General features: G+C 41.5%; 2 protein-coding genes across 3 annotated transcripts in view; one reads left to right on the forward strand and one right to left on the reverse strand.

The window, feature by feature from the left end:
* The window catches only part of LOC134560265 (serine/arginine repetitive matrix protein 2-like), a 30,190-nt gene extending 8,473 nt beyond the window's left edge, over window positions 1–21,717 (forward strand). Inside the window, exons 3-4 of the mRNA XM_063416082.1 lie at window positions 11,799–11,930; window positions 20,301–21,717. The gene's annotated coding sequence lies outside the window, so the exon portion shown is untranslated. The remainder of the gene's footprint in view (window positions 1–11,798; window positions 11,931–20,300) is intronic.
* Window positions 21,718–21,870: 153 nt separating this feature from the next.
* IFT81 (intraflagellar transport 81) overlaps window positions 21,871–26,442 on the reverse strand; it is a 35,023-nt gene continuing 30,451 nt past the window's right edge. For both annotated transcript variants that reach the window (XM_063416072.1, XM_063416073.1), the window contains exons 17-18: window positions 24,146–24,191; window positions 21,871–23,228 (exon numbers count right to left, since the gene is read on the reverse strand). In XM_063416072.1, the coding sequence (XP_063272142.1) occupies window positions 23,046–23,228; window positions 24,146–24,191 (229 nt within the window). In that variant the 3' untranslated portion in view covers window positions 21,871–23,045. The remainder of the gene's footprint in view (window positions 23,229–24,145; window positions 24,192–26,442) is intronic.

A 26,442-nucleotide genomic window follows, 5' to 3' on the forward strand; every position in this document is an offset into this window, starting at 1 on the left:
GTGAAAAGAAGCTTGGATTGAAAGAGAAAGCAAAAGCATTATCAGACATTGTCCTGCCATATTCTGACTGCAAAATGAAGAATCTATAGCTGAAATGGAAGGTACAGTACAAACTGTCTATCTGAGGTTCATATCTTTTATCCAGAATTCCCAACTGGAAAATATATTGTTTCTCTTGTGGATGGCAACTGCTAAAAGACAATTCTTTCTCCCGTCTATGCTGTGTGCCAGGAATTCTGTGGATTGTTTACTGTTCTTGTTGAGACTTGCTGCAAAATTGGGGCCACTTTGTAGCTTCAGTCAGCCATGCAGGAGTGGGAGGAGGAGCACCAGGTACTCCAGGAATAATTTAGGTGTGGCAGCCAGAAATTTCGCAGCACTGAAAGAACACAACAAACATTCCTGCTATTCCCCTGCTGCCTGGTGCTGCCTTCACCTGGGGAGTTTGTGGCAGCACTGAACTGGAACAACACTTGTGGAGCTCCTTGTGCCCCTGCAAAGGGAGGGAGACCTGTTGTTCCACATCACATCATTTTACATGCAGCACTCCAAAAATGCATTTTTCTTCTCACACTGAGCAATGTCACCGTGCTCCTCTGGCTGATGTTGCCTGGGAGAGAGTTAATTTTCCTGCCAGGATCTGCTGCAGAGGGGTGTGAGTGAGGGGCTGTGTGGTGTTTAGCTGCCTGCTGGGTTAAACCACCTCCTATTCCTGTCTTTGCATATTCCAGCTCTGCACACTTGAAATTCCTTCAGGCCTGAGCCCCGGGGCAGCGTGTTGAGTTCATGTCCCATTCCCAAATGTGAACTTGATTACCTTGCAGATACAAGAGTCTGCTCATTTCAAATGTCACACAAAAAAGCTAAGAAGAAAGACGAATGAAAATCCCATTGAGAATGGTAAGGACGTGAATTGTTTCTGGCCTGTGTTCATGTAGCACCTGTTTATGACAACTGTGGGAAGGGATAAGTGGATTTGCTAATTCATATTTGCTGTGCAGAATTCCCCGCTGCTCTTCAAAGCTGGGAGATCTCCACTGATTAAACTGACCTTTAAAGGCAAGCACCACTTAGAAAAAAAAAGTCCAATCACCGAGCTGTGGGAATCTGGCAGGTATTCCTTCAAAGCCTGGGGATGCTCATCTTCCATAAGAAAACTTGGAGCATTTGGTATTCTGATGCATTGAGACATTTTTGGGGTGGTTTTGTGGTACCAGTTAAGGCCCAAAACAGTGGAATTGAGGGCATTTTATAGCCACTTTAAGCTAGATGTGATGTGCTGCAGCCATGAACAACTTCTGTTGCTTTTGTGTTTCTTTCTGTACAGATATTTTGGTTGATGGGAAAGAGATGTCTTTCCATGTGGCATGGGATGTATGCAGCTCATCTCAACTCCCACTAAATGTGATGTCCAATTTTTTTTAATCAAACCCCTAATCTCCTATCCATTAACATTTTTTGCTTGAGAAACTGTGGTTGCCACTGGAAACCATGATTTGCCAGTTAATCCTTTTGTTTGATCCTGGCTGACACAAGACTGGGTTTTGTTACTCTTTCTGTACATTTTGATTCCTTCTGAATCATCCAAACAAGAGGCCTGAAAGCCATTATACACCAAAGCAGTACCAATAGTTTATTTTTTTACTGGTTTGGCTCAAAAAAGCATCAATTCAATTATTCTGATTAGGAAAGAGGCTCAGTTAAACTCATTCTCACTTCAGTTCCATGAGAGGACATTCTCCCTCTCCTAAATGCAATGAAATAAAAAGCAGAAATTGAAAAGGGGTTGGGTTGGGTTGTTTTGAGGAAGAGAATATAAAAATCTCAGGCTATAAATTCACCATCACAGTGAAAATACATGTCAGATTTGGGGATGGGTTTATTTGTGTCAGTCACCCTCTGTACACTGGACCATGTGTTGGTTTCATGAACCTTTTTTACTTCATGCTGCCATAATCTTTATATGTCTGTCCTCTCACAAGCTGAATAAATGCCATGTAGGACATTCTGTCCCATCTGTCACAAGTGCTGTTGTGTGTCTGGATCCATATTGGATTAGTATTGATGAGAGGTGCCAGGTATTTTATACAAAATGTGTATTAAGGAGAATATATAGAAAATACAGATATGAAAATAGACTTCTTTTGGAAATAGCTGCATTAAAGCAGTCTGTTCAAACATATTTAGGAAGATCATTTTCTTATTTCAGAGATGTTTGGGAGAGGTTTAACTTTTTATTAGTAATTGTTTATTCTTTGAGGTGTAATCCAGCTGTTGTGGCTTTCACATGACTAACTATGCAAAGATCTGAGAGAAAAATTCCTAATAAATACTTCCAGAAAATTCTAGAAAAAGCTGTTCCAGACGTAGAAATACATCAATGTCAGCTCCTCCCAGACCAAAAAGCAGGATGGAATATAGGCAAGACAGGAATCTCCCTTTTCTGAAGGCGTTTCCACATTTAGCTCTGGAGTTCCACCTGCCACTGGGCAGGATGGTGACCATTTGTTGGCTTGCAGGGCAGTGTCATTTCAGAAAGAAATTCCACTTGAAATGGAGAAAGTGACCATTTCTGTGAGATATAGATTCAGTTACTTCCATGACAGCTGCTTGCAGAAGTAAGCCAAGACTTGAGAAAATGATTTTAAAGAGGTAGAAATTCTCAACAAACCACTCGGCCTTCTTTTAGCTGGATTCACACAGAAACAACAAATAATTAATTGAGGCCAAAATACATGCCATGCTGAGTTTGCAGAAGCTGGAAGGTTTGGAAATAATTAAGAGCAAAACTGTTAATGCTCCATTTAAATAGCTGCTGCCTATCTGTCCAGCCTGAAAGCCCAATCTGTTGTGTTCAATCAGCTTTCAGCTGCTCCTTGCCAGCAGCCTAATTCCCCAGTCTTGTCTCTGTGCTGTGCTTGTGCATTCCACTACCTGCTAAGTTAAACCCTGCTGTCCTGGTGCTGTGTGGAGATTTCCAGTGCTATTCCAACCATCCACGCTGGCTCAGAAAATATCCCAAACCTGGGGCTCTCACCAGCACGCCTGCTTCCAGTGGAGCACCACATGGGGAAAGGGGAGCAGCAGCTGTGTGCTTTAGCTCCCAGGATTAAAGCTGTGCTCATTCATGCCATTCTCTGGGCATTTATGCAGTTTGGACAAGCTGTTGACCTGCAATATTTCCACCTCTTTTTTGAAGTGGTCTGATGCAAAGTAAGTTGCTTCTCCAAACTGCTGTTAGCCAGTGCAGGTTGATAACATTATCTCAGTTTTCCTACATCTCTTAGCACTTGTGTTGCACATTCAATGCTTTGGCTGATAATTTATATTGCAAGAGGGTTAAAAGGAAATTAATAATTGTATTTCTTATTGTTTAGCTAGTGTAAGATTCTGTGCAAATTGAGAGTGAGGCTACAGGGGAGTCTCTGCTTAGACCTGACAGCTCTAAAGCTGTGTGGGGAGTGTGGAAATACAGTGCAGTGCAAGGTGTTTGCAGCTGAGGAGGCATTTTAAGCCTCAAACCTGTACCACCAGTTCCTTGCTGAGAAATGTGTATGAAAAAATGACAAAGTTCATTGCACAGGCATTTGGAAGGAGCTGAGGAGCAATCCACTGACCTTTGCAGATTAAGTAATGCACATTGTCATAAGGAAGTGCTATTTGAGCACCAAACAGCAAATGTACACATTTATCCTTCATTAACCCTCCCTGGAGGCAGTCAGGATTTCCTGATCCCAACGTGGGTCGTGTTCCAGCCACCTGAGGTGTTTTCAGTGGCACTTCAGTTCTCTGAGCCTGTCAGGGGATGCTTCATGCTCTGCCTGCCTTTTCTGTCCCTGGAAGTGTCCCCAGGCAGGAAAGAGGGAGCAGGGCCCCGGGATGGGTGTGCAGGTGGAATACTGAAGGCTCTGTGCTCAGCTCCTGGGTCCAACAGAGGCCTCAGTGCTGACTGTGTGAGCCTCAGTTCTCACTGAATTAAATGGGACTCTAATGTTTGCATAATGCACAGAGAAACTTCCACTTGAAGGCAGCAGCAAAGAGCAGTTTTGCTGCTTTTGCAGAACATTTATATTGCAGAGAGAAGACATGAATGAAAATGAACTATGAGTATAATTCAGAATTTGAGTGCAATAAAAATTAAATATGTTATTTTTTTTCTTTTGTAATTTGTTAGCTCATTTATTTAATTTATGGGAAAAAATTTATAGAATTTTTTTTTCCTGGAGAATGAAATACTCTTGTTCAAGTACAAATGAATATGTCAGATTCTTATATGATTTGCAAGAAGATGAATTAGTGTGTCTTTCCTGCTCCAGCCTTCCTTTCACTTTTCTAATTCTACAGGAAGGTTATTTTCAGATTCATTGTGTTGCTTTTTCTTTATGTGGCTTGTTGCACACTGAAATAAATTTGCCACACTCTTACTAACATAGTGTTTTTAAAACTACTGTTATTTAGAAATTCTTGGTACAACATTACACATTCTCAAAAATTAGATGAGTGAAAAAGAAGAAAAATTCTGTTCATCAGTCTTAGCACTGAACTCATAATTGTGTGTCAGATGTGGAAAAAAGAAATTGGAGCTCTCCAGAGCCCCTGGACAAGAGAAGTCACTTTACCAGGACATTGAGATAATTTATCTGTGTGACTCAGAAAAAATGCTAGATAAGACTGAAATTTGGAGAGGCTGAGCACGTCCAGTCTCAGCCTTTGGATTATCAAGAATAAATCCAGCAACTGGCATGTGAATATGTTAATGCTGTAGATTCTAGCGTGGAAACAGGAAACTGTATTTATGAGGCGAAAGTATATCAGAGATTAATTCAGTTCTATATATAATATATACATTTTACAGATACAAAATCTTTGCCAAAATGTGCATAATTTGCAAGTACACTGAAGTTAGAAAATGCCAGAATAAAGGTTGCCTTTCCATGCATATGGCCTGAAGAAATCTTTAATTACAAGATTCCTGGCTTCTTTCTCTCACGCTGAAGTTTTCTAATTTCACTGCATGCTTGATTTTGTAGTCCTGATATTTTCTCTTTTAAATAAAGACTTAGGGATGCATTTCCCCAGGTTTAAAAGAAAAACAACAACATTGGAAAACAACAATATTCCATCCTTCTACCTTTTGATTATAGTCCTTATTGTGCAACCACCAGCAGCCTTGCTTGGGGCAGCCACGGGAATTTCCCATAGGCACGGTCACTTCTACCCATGCAAATGAATGTAAAACGTTGATTTCTGCTTTGCTCACGTTTTAAATTTCTGCAGCTGGGAGGGACAGCACACAGTGCTACAGCCTGCAAATCCAGAGCCACGTGCTGGGCAGGGCCCCACTTGAAGCTGATTTTTTCCCTCGTGGCTGTTAAGTCAGAGCAGTCACACTGACAGCGCAGAAGTTGATCATGATTTATCACACATCCAGTGCACTGAATCATGCCTTATCTGCCTCTTTCTCCTGTGGATTGAAGAGTTTTGATCAATAGTGGCAGCATGCAAAGCCTCATAAAATTTGTTCATTTCCTAGAATCTCTTTCCACGCCTTGGTGTTTTGTATGTATAACCAAGGGGGCAATATCTCAAATCTCTGTGCACTACAGAAAAGCCTCAAAACTAGTATTTATACATCTGCTGCACTGAAAAGGCTCTGCATTCCCAAATTCCAAATTGTCATAGAAGAGGAGGGTTGAGGACTCAGGACCCTGATTCCAATGAGAGAGCTTAGAAGTAGAGAACATCCTACCTGGGAAGACCCAGCCAGGAGGTGAGAGGGTTAAATACTTACTTTATATAGCATTTTTAGTTTATTAGTTGAAACCAGGACTACGCACCTGGTACTGAAACTGCAAACTGAAAGTTCTCTGTGAGATCTGGAAACAGCAACAGGCTTGCTTCCATAAATAATACTGAAAGTTAAACAGTGATTTCACAAGGTCCAGGACGTAGTATAAATACGAAAGCAGAAATATCCAGGAAATCCTAAGTTAACAAATGTTTTGTTTTAAACATTATATGCTTTTCTTGATCTCTGAAAATCAGCTTCACAGTAGACACTAAACTGAGAGAAGTAAAAAGAAAAATTTTCTCTGCCTTGAGCAACATATTTTATTACACTGAAAGAAGAGTTTGTTCTGAAGCTTTTCAGTGTGAAGCTCACAGACGTGGTGAAAAGCAGAAAAGCAATGAAATACTCTATTAAAGACACCAAGCTTGTGTCAAAAAGTCTCAGATGCCGTGTGCTGACACCAAATATCACAGCATTCAGCAGCTGCAGGAGATTGGATTAGTGCAATGCTTGGAATTGAACCATCCCAAAGGGGGCTTTAGGCATGTTGGGCCAAATTCAGCCAGGAGGTAACTGCATGGATTTGACTGGATTTATACCCAGAAAAATTTGGTTCTCATTTGTGGACAAAATGCAATGCTCTGGTTAAAGCTGGGCATCTGTACAAAAGTTGTGACTCCTATTTTTAAAGAAATAATTAAAAATGTCATCCAGTTATTTCAGGTGAGCACAGGTACTGCTTCAGATCAGCAATTCTGCTGTTTTCATTTTTGGCTTCTAGATCAAACTGTGTTGCTGAAAAGTGAAAAGGAGGGAAATGGGAGAATTCTATGAAAATTTTTCCACTGACAGTGTACAGCACTTGCTGTTTCTATGTCCCCATTGTCCTCAGGCCACCCCATTCTAGATTCAGGACCTGTTTCAGTCACAAGTGTTCCTGTTCTGTCTAAAGCATCATCTCTGTCTGGTATTTATTACATAGTCCAGTGGACTGAACGACCTGCGAGTGGGACAGATGCCAGAGGAAAACAAGCACAGGCTGGGGGCAGCCAAAAACCTGCTGACATTGAGTCATTGAGAAGCTCTGAAGGGTTTTGTCCTGGTTTGATTTGTTTATGCTTTTTTCTATCTATGTGGTTTTTGAAAACCACAAACTCTACTCTGGAAAATACATATTTTGGCTTTGTACAGGTTTCTAAATTCTGTTCAGCCCACTCAGCAGTATATTAACTTCTGCTGTATGATTTGTTTTTTCTCTTACGGTCTCCATGGGGAAAAAAAGGGTGTTGGAACTGTAGTTCTTGTTGTGTGGTGTTTAGGTTTATTATTTCTATGTTTGCATGGAAATGAGGGAAAGGGAAAAGTAGCTGGGAGCTCCTGGGCAAGTTCAGGAAACCTGGTGGATGTGAAGTGTGCAGTTGGCAACCACTCTGTATCAAAGGAAGGATTTTCCTTATCCTGTCTCAGAGCAGTGGGGAGACATTTCAGCAGCCATTACAATAATTTCTGTATCTCAGGAGGCTCAGAGTTGCTGTAGCAACCTTTTACTAGATAGGAATTTGGCTGGTGAAGCCCCACAGGAATCTGCTCCCACTCTTGCCTAACCTCTCACATCACCGGTCTCAGCTGCCAGGGAGAAACCCCAGCTGTGAATCAGGCAGGGTGAGGGACCCCTTTCCACAGGCTCCTCACACAACTTTCCCCTAATTCCTCCTTTCTGCCAATTTTCCACGGAGAAGAGCTTTGCTGTGTGCACAGAGTTCTCTGCCTGCTGCTGAATTGTAGAAGTGGTCATAGTAAATTTTATTTACACAAACAAGCTCTTATTTACGCACTTGCAGGTGCAGACAGCGAAGATGCAAAAGCAGGGAGTGCAGATCGGAGTGGGAAGTTTGACTGGGAGGCAGCAGGAGTTGTGGTGACACAAAAGAAGTATTATAAAGTCACCGAGGGGATCAGGCAGATGGGAACAGACTTGAGTAGGAAGGAATATAGACAAGGTCCCCAAAGCCTGTTACTTAGATTTGGATAAAAAATGAAGTGTGAAGTTGGTCAGAGCATGAGGGGATGCATCACTCCTAAACCAGTTCCTTTAGAAGCGTGAAGTAGTTTCTGGAGTAATGAGAGACAGTTTTTTGGCCTTCCAGACTGCTGTATGGTTGAGAATAATATTTGGAAGGTTTTATTTATAGATAATTTTGCCCAGTGGTTATACAGAAAGGACAGTCCACGTTTTGGACTCTTGCCCCTTATTTCTAATTTTGTACAGGAGATTGACATTGTCAAACCACGGCCTGGGTGCTGCCTTCTGTTGTAACTCTTGGAGTAGGACATGGCAAAACTGTTGTTTCCCTTTTAGAAATTGTTTAATGATTATTACTTTTGAATCAGGACATGTAGGGCCAGTTCCTTCCCTTGTTTCCTGTTCCTACTCCCAGATCTGCTTCTGTAAATCATTATTGGTCTGCTTAGATGAAAATATCAGTCATGGAGCAGGTACCAAAATCAGGGGTAAGTTGGATTAATGTGCTGAGCCGGAGAGCTCGGTGGCTGAGGATGCAGCCCAAACTCCTTTTGCCAGCTGTGGTTCAGGGCTGCTCCCTCTGGGGAGCAAAATCTGAGGAGCTTCAGGGCAAGGCTGTCCAGCAAGGGTCACCAAAGGGAGCTGTGGAGAACTCCAGGCTCTTGCTATACCAGAGATGCACCAGCTTAACAAAAAAATCCTGACTCTCTGAGGTTAAACCAGGTTGAATCCCTAATGCTAATGCAAGATTTAACTCTTCCAGATACTATTTTAAGTTGTTCAGGCAGTCACTAAACACAACCAACTGTGAAAAATATAGTTAAAAGAAAAGTTTGATTTGAGTATGTGATGATTCTCTCTCATTTAAAGGCCCAGGTAAAGCAGGGCAAATTCCAGAAAAAGAATCTCTGGTTTGCTTGTTTGTTTTTTTTAAACCAAGCACCTTCCAGCATGAAGCACTTTTTAATTCTGCAGAGAAGGAGAAGATCCACCCTGGCAGGTTTCTTGGGCTGCAGGGAGCTGTTGGGCCTCAGACAGAAAATGGGCCCATGTATGGTTATAGTCAGAACGTGTCGCTGAGTGGCAGCGGGGAAGGCGAGTGGGCTTTGCAGAGCTGACTGATCTCTGTGCTCCAGCAGAGGAATCAAAACTGAATATGGACTGTGCCCTAGTTAGACTTCTTCCAACTCCCCAAAGCCGTGTGTCACTTCATGCAGTTTGGGCTGCAGCCTGGGCTCTGTTTCGGGGGTGTTGTGTGTATGCTTTTTACTGTATATTTTTAAAAGAGCACCCAGTTCTGAGGAATCTATTCCCAGCTAAAGCACACAAGCACAAGAAAGGTCAGAGAGAGGCATCTCTAGCTTTGGTAAATAAACAAATCTCTTCTGTGTGGCTGGGATGTTGTATTAATAGCAGTAGATTTGGTTTCGCATTGTGGAGCTCCTCCTGTTTCATTGCTATTGAAGATAAGAGAACACAAAATGTTCTGTCACCCTCCCTATGAGAAAACAAGCCAACAGGCAGAGACTATTATATTTAAAGATATTACTGAGGCAAAGACTCAGAGCACACTAACACCCAGGTTTATATTCAGTAACTACTGGATACCGTCACTGGCACACCAGTAACAGCCTCAGTTAATGCCTCGCATGAAAGAGTTTGCAAGACAAAGTCACTGCATGAGAAATAAACTAAAAATAAGGGTTGAGCCTTAAGCAGATGAAAGGGTTGAGCCTTAATTTTTCCCTTTTTCACTTTTCTTAGTGATTCAGTTGCAAAAAATTTAATAGATCTTTTCTGCTTCTTAACCTGTGCACTCACCAGGCTGCTGCAGTCAGGTTGACTTCAGCTGCTAACCTGGAGTTGTTCCTTCATCACAGGGCACTAGGACTGAAGAAGTTTTTCTAAGCAGTTCCTCAAAGGAAGACTCCTTGTGAAATTGTAAAATCCCCAAACTTGGCAGCAAGCATGAGTAAAATAAATTACCAGAGCTGTACCCTAGAGCTTCCCTACACAAGTTCCTTGGGAATAATTAATTCTAAAGTTTCACGTGTCGAATATTTTACTTGGGAATATGCACCTCCTGCGTGGAAGGCAGACTTAGCCTAGTGGGTAAGAAGTGTGATGGGGAAAAAATGAAGAATTTATCCGTAACTGGTTGATGTATATGACACAAACCATTGCTTCTCTGATCTTCTGGTCCCTGTTACGTGAGTTAATCCGTGCTCAGGGTGTACTTCTTGTCCTTAGTGGCACCGTTGCTCCACTTGGGCATCAGTCCAAGAAGGAGACAGTTGTCTCCTCTGCAAATAAGCATCTTCTGTTGGAGAGCAGATTGCTCGAGATAAGTAAAAATAAACACGAACCAGATCAGATAATTCTCCTCCCAACAGTGATTTTCCTTGTCCTTGAAATGTCCTGAGCTACAGGTTTATTTGTTTGCCTGATGCTCAGGTAGAGAGTCTGTTCAGAGGGGAGTTATTCTGCATGCAGGAGGTGTTTTGGAAAACTGCACCTCTACATAGGATTCATAAACAAACCAAATGACTCAACAGAAAGAAGTTACATGCAGTGAGACTTTTCCTCTAGGGGTATTTTTAGAGCAAGAAAATAAAAATATTGGCAGAAGATAGACACTGAAATCACCAAAATGGTTCTCTCTCCAGTCTGACCAGTCTGGAATTTAATTTATGTTCTTGCTGTGGCCCCCTGGTAGCAGTCCACCTTTCTGTGTTGTGGCAAAAACAATCTCAGCTGAGGTTAAGATGCTGCTTACATGTGTTTGTAAGTGAATATCACTTCCCATCTGCTGCACTCATTGCATTTTACATTAAAAAAGGATTAATTATTTCTTCTAGATCAGCACATATGCAAATCCCTCTAAAAAATTCAAAAGAAATTCTGGGCAGAGACAATGGACTTCTTTGACAGCTACTGATGAGTCTTCAAGATGATTATAAACGTTCAGAGAAAGTAACAATTTTTGTAGATAGGAATTAAAAAAAAGGTAATTGTTCCATATTGTAGCTTCCTTACCATTTGAGAACAACGCCAAATTTAATTCTGCCATCACAGGAATTTTTGGCTGAGTTACATGTGAGAAAAGATTTCCATTTTGAGCATGAAATTTCTTTTAACTGTGATTTCTGATACAACATATGCCATAGAAATGAGGAAAAAATCCCTGCAGTTTGTGTGAGGGTCTTCTGATCCTTTAGAAGGATTCTGTGTGCCTCGGTGTGCTAGTGATTGAAAGGATTTAATCCAGATGGGTTTGGGAAGGAATGAGTTTCATTTGTACCTGATACCAATAAGATTTTCTTTTTCAAACAGATTTAAGAGTCATAAGGGCTGTGCTGTGAATAAGGGATTCTATATAAAATTAAAATCTTTGCATGAAACATTTTTCATTTCATTACATCATAAGCTGCTAAAATTGAAGTATTTATTTTTGTTTTAAGTGATATCATTGTGGAATTTCAAAGCCTCATGTAACCACTACCTTTATGTAATGACCACTGAAAAAATAGTGCTAGCAACAGAGAGTATCAATTTGAATTATCCCAAGAATATCATATCCTTGAAAGATAAGAGATATTAAACACCCAATACATGAGAATAATAGGGAAATTAATTCTTCTATAACTTCAGTATTGATCCAGATTTTTGGCTTTCTGAAAATGAATTTGTGTACAGGGTGTGCAGCTGAACTTCTGGGTAGTGATTCTGGCAGATTGAACCTGATATGAAGATGTTAAATCTGTTTGAACAGCATCTGAATTTCCCTTCAAGGTGTAATAAAAGGCAGCAAGCAGCCCCCAATTGCATAAGCAATAACATAATTGCTGTTCTGCTTGGCAAGGTCATAATCTGGGTCCTGATTATATGTTAATGGCAACAAATTAAGATACTTCAAGGCAATGAACGTCCAACAACATTATTTTAGTATTCCACGTGCCTGAAAAATTTCTCTTTTATTTCAAGAATGAATCCTGTTCCCTGAAATGCAGCTGGAGAAGGAGGGCAGCTGAGGCCACCCCAGACCTCAGGAGATTGATAGTGTTGGCAGCTGAGCATCTAATTATGGATTATTTGGGTCGGACTCTTTTATCCCAGGTAGGTGTGACTTGATTGACTCAAAGGAGGTTAGTTCATTCAGTGCACAGGGGTTATACTTTGAGCAGGAGTGAATTATTCCCCTAGAAATTGTCATCCTATTAAACTTAAGGGGAATCTAACAATTCCTGTAAGCAGACATTGTGATTTTATATGGCATTTTTACGCTTATCTTAATGATACTGCACGAACTGCTGGCAGTCAGATATGTTATTATTACATTTGCATTAGTTATGTATGTTTTTAATAAAGCTTAGGATGAAATCATTCACTCAGAAAAATACTGTTAGGAATGTTTCCTTTACCACTTCTCTCTCTTGATTTTGCAAAGGCAGAGCCCAAGCCAGACTGGCACAGTCTGCAATCCTTAAACTGACCATAAACAAGACACATGGTAATGTAGGGTTTATTGCATATTTTAAATTTTCATTGCTTAAGAGATTGAAAAATATTGTCTACTTGAATTACATAATAACCCACAACTGGATTGCAATATTTTGGTGTTTTCCTCATTAAAATGCATAAGCATTTTTGAAATCTCCCCATTCTTGTCTTTTACCTCCTATTACCTATCAATACACAGAACATGTACAGCGTGTCTGGGAGTTACTGTGGCATTCAATAAAAGTCATGAAGTCAGTGTAAATGATGGGCACTAATTAGGGCACTCTGATTTCCCTTTGTTTGTTCCATAATCCCGTGGAGGAACTCGGGGAGGGATCTGTCCAAGACATTACATCAGGAAAGAGGCTCAGTCTGATTTATCCCACCGTGTAGGCGACACATTTCCAGAACTATATGTTCCACTTTAGCAGATGCATGCGTTCTCAGAGGGGAGGACAATGAGTTGATGCAGGAAAAAGCATCCCCTGGAAAATCAAAAGCCCAGGTGATCATTCTGTATCTTGGTATTTCATTTTGTGAGGCTCACACAAAGGAGAGGAGCACGACCCTGCTGCCAGAGTAACCAGAAGTTATGAGTATTAATTTCCTGCCTTCCAGCACTGATTGCCTGGTAGGCATTTCTTAAGTGATAAAATTCTGTCTTGTTTTCTGCTGTTTGACTTTGTGATCACTCAACATCCATTAGGGGAGCAGGTTTTGATGAAGGGAAGATTTCACCTTGGCTTGGGAGCTTTTTAATAAAACACTTGTTATTTTTCTCATTTGTCTTCATACTGTCCCTGAAGCACACTGAGGACAACACGGACTGCAGACAGAGGTGCAGCTCTGCAAAAATTGTTTTCTTTGAAGGACAGGGTAGTTTAGGAAGCCCCAGCCCCTTGTTCTCCATGTCCCTTGCTCGCAGCTCCTCACCTGCAGCTCTCCACCCCTTCACTTGTGCTCTCACAGTTGTTTTGTGGCCATAAACTGAACAACTGAGTTAATAATCATCCTTCACCAAGAGATTGTGATAAGCCTGACCGTGCAGTCCCACAGAGTTGTGCCAGCACCACTGAAAAAAACACTGTCACCATAATTCCAGACTGGTTTAGACTGAGGTGCCACAGAGCAGGGCAGTCCCAGCTCCTGGGTTTTCCTGACTATTCCATGGAATGTGTTGGTGTGTGCCAAGGAACAGCTTCAGCTGCAAGCAGAGTTCTCACTACCATTTTTCTGGAGGGATTCTTGTTTTGAGGAATCTTTGGCTGAAGTTCCACACAGTCTATGCAGCACCCTGCAATTTAAGAAGCTCCATCCAGTTTTTATTTTGGCTTCCTTTTAGTTTCCAGGTGTGAATTTTTGCTGGTTTAATCTCCTGGAAACCCACATCCTCCTTGTATTCAGGGAGCAACCACAACGTGTGCAGTAAGAGGGCAGGCTTAACCCATGCTCACTTGATGTGTTCTTTTCCTCCAGCCAATAATCACCCTCAACTTAATTAGCTAATGTTGTGTTTGGGGATTCAATATTTATGCACCAGGGAAGCCACAACATTGCAAACCTCTCTATTGAATGCCCTTTTATAAAAACTGGATGTACCTATATGCATTGTTTCAAACAAAAAGAAATTGCGTTAGCACTGTGTGTTTGCAGGTGAAATTGGCTCTGATGCAGCTGCTGTCTCAAAGAAATTTCCTTTATTATGAAACTCCAGTATTCATGTCTCTCCTTGTGGTAAATAATAGTGGAAACATTGCTGAGCCTGTGATGAGTTCATCTGATTCTAAATGAACTACTCAGTAATGGGCTGTACATCTTGTAAGGAGAACATCTCCATCAAAGCATTTTGAATTGGTTTTAATTTGTTGTATTGACTAAAGAACCTGTGTTTGGGTTTTTTTTTTCCCCAAAAGTCTAAATTTTCTCTTGAAAATTTTAACTTTGTCCTACAAAGTTGTGAGGGGTTTTTAAACATGACTTTTCGGGTTTTTTTTTTCATGAAATGATACGAATATTTAATTTTTTTTTCTCTTAACACTGAATTTCTCATGGGGAAAATGTTTTTCTTCCCCTGTGGTATATGCTTGTATCAACAAAAATTTTTGTTTAAGGCCGAATTTATCAGACTAAATAGGAGCTTTCACCATTGAGTGGGTTATTCATTAACTGAAGTTACCCTGGAGTTGTTCTCATATTTAAAAACAAGATTTATTGCTCAGTGGTAAATCTGCTGCTCTTCTATTTGAGGGTTAATCCAGCCAATTCCAGCACACTGCAGAGCAGACAGACAAGCAGAAGCAGCAGCTTTGTCCAGAGCTGCCTGAGGCAATAAACCAGAAACCCAAACTCTCCCATCCGTTTCCGAGCTCCAAGCCTGACAGTTTTCCTCTGGCAGCTCTGTCACATTTATGCATCTTTACAGTTTTTGAAGACAACATTGAACAATATTCAAATACTATAATACAATAGTAAAAATAGTTTTATTTCCTCTAAGAAAAAAGAATTCTCAGTTATTTCAGGGTTATATAATTAATGTTTCAGCTACTGGACAAAGTAGACACTTGTTAAAAACTGAAGTGTACAAAGAACAAGCCCACAAATTCCAGGCTGTATTCTGGTTTCTGAGACCCAACCTTATGTGCACACATGCACACAGGGCTTCTCCTGATCTTATCTCTCTGGCATTACAAAAAAATCTCAGGGTAGGAGAAAAATCTCACATTTCATTTTGTTGACTCCATTAGCTCCATGAAGTTGTTGTGATGCTTTTTATGTTTGAAATTCCTCGTTGCAATATAATTAAAAGCTCCTTCAGGAACTGGCCTTATCTCTGTCTGTATGGTATTTATTTGTATCTGTTCTGACCTTTCCATTACACTTTTCAATGAATTCTCACATCTCAAATGTCCAGAGATTTCACTCCTGAATTGCTTTTCAGGCAGCGCCAGGGTCAGCTGAGGATACTCCAAGTGAGGACACTGACTCGTGCGCTGGGACATTCGGTGACGTTTGAGATGTCATTCCTTTGTGTCCCAACAATCCAAACCTCGGGCTGGGATGGGGGCTTGGGGGCCTGAACAACAATATTCAGGATCAGGAGGTTTCACAGGGACATCAGGTTGGGAATCCTGGGCATGCCCTGAGACCACAGCCCAGACAGGGATTGGATTCCTACTTCTGCTTCTGTTCCATTCCAGAGTGGGGTTTGTTCATCCAGAAAATAACATTAATGCAGCAACCTGTTGATCTGGATACATGGCCAACAGAATTTACTAGGAGCTGTTTGTCAGTTATTTTGAGATTTCATGATGGGAGTTGCTCACCAAATAATTCATTTTAACCTGATTTGTGGATGTGCCGGTGTAGTCACACGGATTCACAGGATCAGAGTCTCTTCTATTAAGCTGTCCACAAATACTTTACATGACAATGCCATAAAATCAGGGAACTGGATATTCTGGAGTTAGAACTTGAGCCGTTAGTCACAGCCACAGTGTAACAGAGCTATAAAAGTGTGCATTGACACGGAGTGTGATCAAATTAATATAAACAATATACTCCCAAGCATGTGCCACTTATCCCAGATAGATCCCACTGGCATGTCCAGGTTTAGTTTCCATGTTATTCTTTAGATTTGATCATTAGGTAACACTGGGCAACATTAATACTGAAGGGAGCAAATCTTGTACAGGATAAATGACAAGAACATTTACTCTGTCAGTTCTCCTTTTATTTCCAGCAGTGACACTGCATTATCATCACCACAAACTAATCCCATTTTGTCCCTGAGTGCAGGAGGTCTGCAGCAGAGCGATACAAATGAATTAAAATATATTGATTGTATAGAAAATTAAGTGCGAACTATTTAACACATCCTAAGTGATTAGATGCAATAAAACCTTGCAGAGACAATTGCACAGCTGGCAAACCCAAGTCGGGAGAGAACAATCGGGGGAGAGAGGACCTGGCTCCAGACCTTGTTTTTCCCACTGGGAGCCTGACAAACACCCTTTGTGCAGGAGGGGAGAGGTGCCAGCCCCATCCCAGCCCCTGCCCACTCCCCATTTAGATTTTACATCGAGTCTCTGTGAGCTCTGCCTTGAAATCCCATTTTTCTAAGCAAAGGCAAAGGCAAGTGCCTTTTATTGGCACTGGTTCTAGAGGAGCAAAGGTGTTACATAAAGGGCTGCTGAGATTCTGGATTGCACAATATTTTTGAGGGGCATGTGATACATCAGAGACTATTTATATGTACATTTGAAAGTAACTGTTGATTACCCGAACTAATTCTTATCCTAAACAGATCAACACCGCCAAGAAGATACAGAAAAACAATTCTGCAGTAGCATAAAATTAAACTGTCTTGTTTGTGGGTACACAAAAGGATTAAAGAGTATAATTTTACTCTCTTAGACCAAATGAATTCCTAAATTGGAAAAGCAGCTCTGTCCAAGGTCGCCTCTGTTGTTTCCAAAAATATCTCGAAACAAACGCAAGAGGGGCACTTTGTTGGGTGTTATCTAGACATATATAGTTTCAATCAAATTCTTCAACAAGTGTCAGAATAAAAGTCAAACACTTGTCTGACACTGCCAAGTCACTGGCAAGTGAATCCCCTCAAAGGCTGAAGATAATTTTGATAACAGAATTAAAAATGATAGGATGTTTTCTTTAAAGAAAAAGCCACGTTAATTTGGGATTGAATTGTAAACACCTTTTAGACATTTCATGAAAGGGTTGTCTAATTCTTTCCACAACACTGGGTGAAGTGATACAAGGTTGTGTTCATGACCCCAGGAAAATATTTATAGTGCTTTTTCCAATATATGAGTTCCCTCTTTCCTTCTCTTTGTATTTTATGATCAACCTTCAATTAAACCAAAAAGCAGAAAAGAACCTTCATGGTATGAGATTTTAAAGTGGTGCATTTCCCATACGAATATTGAAGTGTAGTAAATAAAACCCACGAAAGGAGCAGTAACACAACAGCAAGAGCCCACAGTGAGTGAGGATCGCTGTCAGAGCCTGGGTAGGAGCAGTGGGAGATGTTTTCTGAAGGAGATTTAATGTCAGGATGGTGCTGGCACTGCCCGATTTCCCTCCCTGCCCCGGGAATGTGAATTTCCCTCGCTGCTCCCTGAGCCCACGTGAAGGGAAAACCAAGCAGAGCAACCCTTAGGGCCAGAAGATGTAAGAGGGATATAAAATATTTGTGGAACAGGTTGTCTGTGGGTGACTTTCAGTGCTCTGCTAGTTCTGTTTGCTTTTTAACGCGCTATAAAACACGGCAGGCTCCAAGCACAGAGGGAGATGGGGACAGTGTTTTATAAATACTTTATAAAACCTCCAAGGTTTTAATGCTGCAGTCCTCAGAAAGCTGCTTTGGGGCACTCCATTATTTAAATAGAAGTTGATAAGCAAAATGTACAATTTTAATATGATTTTAATTTTAAATGTTTCCATTTTTAGAATCCCAAATTAATTTATCAGCCCTTTTTGCTCTAGGTAATTCTTCACTATTGGCTCTAAAATTTCTATGCTAACTGCAAAGAAATGCCTAAACCCTGGTTTACTCACCAGAAAATGCTATGGTAGTGTAAACCAAGTAAACTGAATTAATGAATTATTAATTCTTTAAATCCTTAGAGTTTCTAAGGTTAACTTATAACTGCTGTTTAAAAAAGGGTAATCCAGTTTCAAAAGACCAAACTTTAATAACCCCCCACAAATTTTAATTGCAGAGAATCTTAATGGTTTTTAGAGTTTTTTCAGTGTGAACCAGTTGTAAAATGTATAAAGAAATTGGGAGATTTGTTCCTTCGTTATTTCCCTTACTTGGTCATTATTTGTATGTGATGTAAACCTCTATGGTTTTGTTGTTGTTGCTCCCAAAGAGCAAAGCATATTTCCTATTCCATTCCAGGAAAAATAAGTAGAGAGAGAGAAAGGAATTTATCTTTGAGAGCTGGTAAGATCCCATTTCCCATATTCCTGTCAACTGCATTTCTCCTGCTATTAGCAAAAAGTGCAGGATTTGGTTTTATACTATTTCAAGAGACTTAATTAAGTGCATATTGTATAAATTAGCTGAGAACTTGAGCTGTTGCAATAAAATTTAGAAGCTTAAAAATGACATCTTATTGTGTATTAAGAGACTGAACTGAAGCAGGAAAATAGACATTGGCTTGAGTAGATCCATTTGCAGGAAAAGAACTCCAGCTCCTGGCTTTCAACAAATGCTGGATGTGCATATCCTAATTAGCAAACTCGAGTTTTTTCATTACTATGCAGAATAGAATGGCAAAAAAAAAGGAAAAAAATACACTTTAAAATAATAAATATAAATAATGCCTTTAAATACAAGGTAAAGAATACAGTTTTAATCAAATGATAAACATTAAATATTTCAGCACTGGATTTGTGCAACGGCCTCTCATAAATGTCTACTAAAAATCAAACCAGTCTGCTCAAGACTTATTTCAGTTGTTTGTGCTGAGAAAATCTTCCACAAACATTTAATTTTTGTTATAAACGAGAACATGTCCAATGGAACATTGATTTGTGTTGGCTGAATGTCGTTATTTTAGATAATTACTGTTATTTTTATTTTCAGTGTGCTATAAATCTGATGATGGGCCCTTTAATTCCTGCTTGTTCTGTCAGGATGAAGAACGGAGCTAAATCCAGCAAACCTTGTTTTGGCAAAACTCCCACCCAAGTCAGGGAGGGTTTTGTGAAAGTCAGGTTTGTCTCCCAGCTCCTGCTGATTATTTGGGACATGTTTGCTCCCTCTCCAAACCCCCCAGAGCTGCTCACCCAGGGTGACACCGCCACGGGAATCAGGGAAATCAGTGCCAGGCAATGTGAAAAATGCCCTTTTCACCCAGTGCCCTTGGGATAACACGGATTGCCTCGGGAGCTGGGACACTGCCACTGCTGCAGAGACAGGCACCGAGGGTTTGGAGAGCCCGCTTTAAATTCAGAATTTAAAGAACTCTTTAAACGAGCTGAAAATAGGTCAGATTCTGATTGTGAGAAAACAACAGCCCACGTGGGTGTTGCCAGACAGGTGGGACCTCGCGATAAAGTTGTTGATTCGTGTGACACTTCCTTACTGGGACGCTGGCTCGACAATGTCGGTCCTATTGCAGTGCAGCGAGGCAGCTGAAGGGTTAACGGCGTTCCCTCGCAGGAGTGATAACACCGCCACGGGGATTTGCTTTTTGGGCAAATGAGCAAACACAGGGCCAGAGAGACAACCCAGAGCTGCCCTTGTCCGGGCCACGGTGGTGGAGAGGGGTCCCACGCCCCGCTGTGTCACAGGGGACACTTCCAGGTGACAGTGCTCCGTGTCTTCAGTCACCATCCACCTTGGAGTGGGAGCAGGCACTGCCTGCGAGGGGATCCAGGCACTGCTGAGCCCAAGGGCCCTGCCTCGATGGCTCTCTGGGGACAGTCACCAGGGAGTGAGCACCGAGCTGCCTCTCAGACACAAACACTGCTCCAAGTGCAGCTCTGACCTGCATTTCCAGCTCCTGAAGCAGCGAGGCACTGGAGCACAGATCCCATATTGATTCCATAGGTAGCACATTATCCATGGGCATCTCCAGGCAGTGCTGAGCATCTCTGCTGCAGTGTGTTCTGTAACTGAGAGCAGCATCACACTGGAAGTCTCAGCAAGAAAGCTCTGGAAATTGGGATATTAAAACACAGCTTCATGACTGTGGGCACCTATGTGTATGTGACATCCTCAGTAGTAATCTCCATGAGAGTAAAGAGGTTAAAAGAAGCAATCCTAGATTTGGGTAGCAAAGGAAGTTTTAGAATATCCATTTTAGTTATTACAGTTCAAATGGAAGTAAGATGGTACCTCTAATGTAAACCAAATTATGTGATACCCAGATGGTAAATGGCTGCTCCCATAAAACAGTGCATGTGCTGCTTTCTCATGCCTGTTTCTGATGCCTGAACTATTTCATCTCTCAGGTCCACGTAGATCTTGCTGTAGCTCCAAGGACAGCTGAAATCATCACTAAATCCCCCAGAGCTGCAGAATATTACAGTACTTCTATAGGTGGGATGTCTCCTCATCCAGCTCTGGACAGGGATAAGGAGAAGCCTTTGGAAACAAAGTGAGCTGCTCATGGCACTGCTCGGATCAGTGTTCCAGCTGGGATAAAACTGGTAAGTGCTGCTGCCCCATACTTACCTAAATTTTTTATTCATTTGGACATTCCCAAGAGAAATGCAAGTATTTTGCCACATGGGATGTTTAATCTTATTAACCAGCCAGGCTATTAATAAGAACAAAGTAAAAAACTGAGAAGTTTGCTTTTTGTTGCAAGATAGGAAGATAAAACTGTGAAATTCGAAGCTTTTTGAATGTTCCCAGCAAATCCTAAACTAGGTAGAAAAGCCAGTGAACAGAATCCATTAAAGCTGCATTTATAAATGTCCACTTGTATAAAAAGCTAAAAATAGCGTTTGAGTTTTTCCAATTTTCCTTTGATGACTGTTATTATGATTTTTCTGCTTCATCTCAGAAAGTCATTTTGCTGCTGCTGCTGCAGTGTATAATCTGTGTGCCCTTTCCTGGTGCAGCACAAATGACAGAGCACTAATCAGATCAGAACAACAATCACGTCATCTTTGAGTAACTAGCAATAAACTGTTTTTATAAGGAAGAAAGATGAACTATTTTTAGGGTAACTGAACAGAAAACCAGAAAATGATTGTATTCAGTCTTACTCCACATCATTGCTGTGAGTTTCCAAGGCATTGCTTTTTCCTGGGCAGCAGGCTAATCCCTGTCATACATCTTAATCTAAACGGTCCAGTCAAATAGGATTTCTAAGGTTTGGTTAAGAGTTTGGACTTGAAGTCTGTGAAATCCCTTTTCTCCCTGCCCTGTCTAGTGACTCCGAACCACAGGCTGATTCCTAAGTAACCTAAATGTCCATTTTTGGTGATTATCCCACGTTTTCAGCATGTCTCATATCTCCTTGTCTGTGTTATTTTACTATTGCTGTCAAGCCTTCAGCAAACGCCTCCGTTGGAAGTCCAGGACTGGGAGTGCCGTGGCTTTCCCAGCTCCGCAGCCCTGTGCAGGTGGGAATGATGGCACAGAGAGGCACAGAGCACCCAGGTGTCTCTGGAGATGGCCCCCACACAGCCTGGCCTTTCCTGAGCTTCTCCCTGCCAGAGATTCCCTCCCTGCCTCGCCAAACCCTGCAGCAATCAGCTCCTGCAGCAGGGGGTGGTGGCACAGCTCTACCTGTGCCTGTGCCTTCCTTCCACCCTGGCCAGGGCTCCCTGCTCTTCCCCCTGGCCTGGGGAGGGGCAGTGTGCAGCTGTTGGGAAAAACTATCTCCAGCTATTTGGCAGTGTGGGAGGGCTGGCATGAGGATGTCCTGGGATCTGAGACCCACTCCTCACACTTGGAAGCTTCTCAAATAAATGTCATTAAATAACCTATTTTTCCTGTGGCCCAGTCACCAACAGTTTCCTTCTTTCACCTAAAAAATGTAGAAAAGAAGAATACCATACAGTCAAAATGTAGTTTTGCCAGCTTTTATTTTAGCCCTGTTAACAAATATGTTTAATGCAAAGGCAATCCGGGAACTCTATAATTACCAAACTCTCTGGATATAGAAACCAGCAGAAGATCTCATAGTTAGGTATCAAAGAAAGCAAAATTACTTTTATATATCCTGAAAAAAGACATTCTACTTCAGACAGAAAAACCTATAAAAAACCCCACCAACCTATCTAGGAATCCAGTAAACCAAAGGAGAAGAGCACGAGCTCTGGTCCCACAGGATTATCTCTGTGCTGCTGATCTGTGATGGGGGCCAGGTGCTGCTCACCCGGGATGGTGACAAGTGAGGGACACTCAGTCCTCACCTCATCCCTGTGCCCCTGGCTCAGCCCGGGGACACCTCTGAGGGCAGGGACAGCTGCCTGTGGCTCCCAGCTCAGGGCAGATGCAAGAACCCCCGGGCTGTATCTGCACCCGTGGATAACCTCCAGCCTGGGATGACCCTGTGTGTGTGTAATCCCTTTGGAATTGCGCTGTGCAGACAAAACAGCTCAAAACTCCTCCCTGGGGAAAGCTTCAGCTGAGCTCCCTTTACATTTTCACACCCGCGGAGGGAAATTTGCAAGAAAAAAATGCTGTTAAAAACAACAATAGCAAAAGATAATGGAAAAAAGCTCAGAATCCAAGTGATTGTTCTCGGGGCAATCAGCTGAGCTCAACCGTGCAAGGAAAGAATGAGCAGGAGTGTTGGGGCCTGCTCCTGCTGCCACACTGGGTGGGTAAGGACAATAGGGACAACAGTGCCAAGCCAGGAGGGCCACAATTATACAATATCAAGTCGCAGACCTTGCAAAAATGTAACCTTATCGATAGAGAATGAGTCAGAGCAATTATGTGAGTTTTCTGTGACCCTGCAGAAGGATTTGTTTCCCTTTGATCTCCCTACTGATGCGTGCCATTCCTGGCCTCATAAAACACGGATTTACGAGCAGGTTCACCCCAGTGCAGCCCTCCCAACAGCTTCCAACCATGGCATTGTCACTGAGACAGGGGAGCAAAAGCTTCCAGAGGGGTTCTTTGCTCTCTCTGTTTATCCACCAAAACCAAACCATGTACAAAAATTGTAGAATTGATGAAAGCAACAGTATTTAACGAGAGTCTTCCTAATTCATGTGGGTATCAGGAGCAAGAATTCATAACACAAGCCTATCTTTACCTCCTTCCTGAATGATCTGACCAATGGCTGCTTGATTTTGTTGTTTCAGAAAACAAGCTCTCTTACATTCCATTAATTGCTCAAAGTCCTGCCACATTTTCATTTGCTTCATATTTGACCCGTGACTTTCCCGAACAACTTTCTGTTTCTCTCGTAGCTTCTGTTAAAAATACAAAAAATATCAGATTGCTGCAACAGCTTTACACCACGGAAGTTGCTCACATAAGCAGCATGGAATGACAGAGATTTTTGTATGCTATGGAAATACTGTTTTGTTCACGTTGACAACACTCCCTGCAAGTGCTAAAGGCATTAACACCTGGGACTTAGATCTTTGTATGGATTGACAACTATTTCCATGGTTTTTAACTGTCTAAATGTTAGTCTTATCTATTTGAGAACTTATGCTAAAAATCTGACATCATTTCCATGCAGAGCTCTTGCAGTATCAAGGTGCAACACACAGTGGATTCATATCATGATACTCTAACATGAAATCAATGTTTTCCAATTCAATCCCCTCCTGCTTATTAACAGAGGCAGCCCAGACCTGTAAAAATCACTCAGACTGACTAAGAAAAGGAAATTAATAAAAGCTGTTTGGTGTGACTTGCTAAGCCCAGCCTCGCCCCTGCTGATCTGAGCTTCAGACAAGATTAAAACTGGACAACTGCTTTTGTCTGACACCGCTGATCCCCTGGCCTTTAACAGCAGTGATAAGGGTGACAGGCTCACAATTTATTGTCTTCAACAGGTTGCTTTATATACAACAGAAAATCTGAGCTGGCACAGTTCGTTATGCCCCCATTTCAGGGTCTTATCCAAATGGTTTTCAGGGAATGTGCTGTCACATTGAGCTGTTTGCCTCTCCCTTACAGCAGCTCATGCTATTCCCTGCAGGAAATCAAGCCCTGAGAAGGGAGCAGGATCCTTTTCCAGGGTATTAATTACCAATGCCAGCAGTGATGGAATTTTCTTTGTAGGCTGCACAATGCTTTTTATAAAAGACTGACCACAGCCTTTGGGAATAAGCCCCACAAAAATACAAACTGTACAAGGTAAAAGCCTCGTTCTTACCTTCCCAAGGTTTTCTTGTTCAAGGATTATTCGTGTATATTGTTCCCTAAAGGAAACATAAAATGATTTTATCATGATTTCATTCTATGTAATAGGACAGAATAATAATGCAAACAGGGAAAATGATGGAAATATTGGGAGGTTCATAACAGATTTTTGTCACTGGACATCACATCCCTTGGTATGAAGGATCAGATCTCCTTGTCTCAGCTGTGCAGCTGGGAAAGGTGATACTGGCTGGTCCTGCCTCCCCAGGAATGGAGCTGGATCCCTTTAGGATCTCTTGCTCTTGGACAATTCCAGTCAGAACAGATCAGAGCTGATCCCAGCAATCCTCACCCAGTGGAGGTGAGGCTGAAGCTGCTCCTTTGCCCTGGCACACAGCACGTGTTCTCACACGTTTGGCCTCCAGTGCACCCTGAGTGTTTTTTTAAAGTAGAGTTTTCAACGTAATCATCAGAAGATTTTATGTCTTTCCTAGTAAGTTTTTCTTTACTATTTATAATGATGACTGGAAAGAATGTAACTTAATAACTTTGTTAAAAACCCCACAACTTTCTATTTTTAGAAAAGAAAATTAACTTTTCACATTCCTAACAAGTGACTCCACGGAACAGAGCGTTTATATTCAATAAAGAGGGTCTGAATTCAGACATTTTTTGTTCAATACGTTGTTAGGAAAGTGCAATTCTATTTATGGTTCATTTTTGCTCCGTTTACATTCCAGCCCTTGCTGAAAAATACATTCAGGTTCTAAAGGGATGTCTAGAGAAAAAGGTAATTGTCTCATTTGATATTTTGCTAAGATGTCTCTATTGAACTTTGCTGTAACTCATTGAAACGAGACAGCTCTGTGACCTCTTGGAAAGGTCAGCACTGTGGCTGGTCCCTGTGGGAGGATAATTTCCAAAGCTGGGAAGTGAAACGGGGACAGCACAGAGGGGTAACAGCCTGTTCACATTCCCTCACCATACCTGGGATTGCATGGCTGGGCTCGTGCTCTGTTCCAGCACTGGGCTGTGGAGGCTGCTCCCTGTGAATCCCCACATCCTGCATGTTCCACTCCCGAGTATTTGAGCTGGACAGAACCAAGCTGAGCTCCCATTCCCTGCTGCCTCAGCTGCTCCTCATCTTCAAGAATATTCACAGCTTCACTAAGGTTTTATCTGTTCAGCCTTCTGCTTAATTGTGCTGTTTTATCATTCCTTCATTAGATAAATGTTTATTTCCTACAGCCTTTCATTATTTTGTGAGATGGAGCAAGAGCCCTCTCAGCCACCATCACCTTCTCTCTCCTGGTCCTTCTCTTCTCCCTCCCCAAAGTTGTAGTTTTGATTCTTTGCTAACTGATTTTCCTACCCTCTTTACCACACAGTGTTTGAACTTTCCCATGCCTCACATCCTTGCAGAAGGTCTCTGTGATGTTCCTCTGGTCCTTCCCTTCCTGCTGATCTCTGCCTCCTGTTCTAGGACATGGAGATGCAGCTCCATTGGTACCAGCACAAGGGGCTTCAGGAAGGATCTGATGGATTCTCCTGAGAGAATCCCTGCAGTTTTCTCACTGTTTGACACATTTCCCTATCAATGGCCACAAAACTGAGCAAACACGAATTTTAAAACTGTTTTGATAAATGTTTTCATGACTGGGAAATGCTGTGGTGGGAAAGCAAAGACTACCTTGTAAAAATACTGACACTAACTGGATTATTTTGTTGACAACAAGGACCTGAGATTTATTTTTCTGGAAAACAGAATTTCTATTCCATGCAATATTCTGAAACTTCAAAAAACTAATGATAAAGAATAAGCCCCAGGTATTTTGATACTTTTACCACCTGAAAATTATAAATGTTTTGGATTTTCCTGATGCCTGATTTTGAAACAGTTTGTTGACTGTTGCCTGAATTTTGTTTCAGCTTTTACAGTGTATTAGAAGATTGAACATACACAAAATTTTCAACAGGATACTTTTACAAAAATATTTAGTTAAGTTACACTTAGTTGAGTGTAAAAAATCTCTACAACATGGTAACATTTAGATTTCTTAGCACAGATAATGAATCCGAAATATCTCATTCTCAGAAAACATTTCCATCTTTGGCAGGAAAAAATTCTATTTAAAATAGAAAACTACACCAAAAATAATCAGCAGCTCAATTTATAGTATTTCCTGTTTCTCTCCCTGCCAGTCAAAGGCGAGGGGTCCTGAAAAGAGTCATGGGATGAAGGAAGTGGCTTTTTTACTGGAGTCAGTGAAACTGAGGGTAAGGATGGAGGTTCATGGATGGTGCAGAACC

Source organism: Prinia subflava, chromosome 19, assembly GCF_021018805.1.
Source record: "Prinia subflava isolate CZ2003 ecotype Zambia chromosome 19, Cam_Psub_1.2, whole genome shotgun sequence".
Taxonomy (NCBI): Eukaryota; Metazoa; Chordata; class Aves; order Passeriformes; family Cisticolidae; genus Prinia; species Prinia subflava.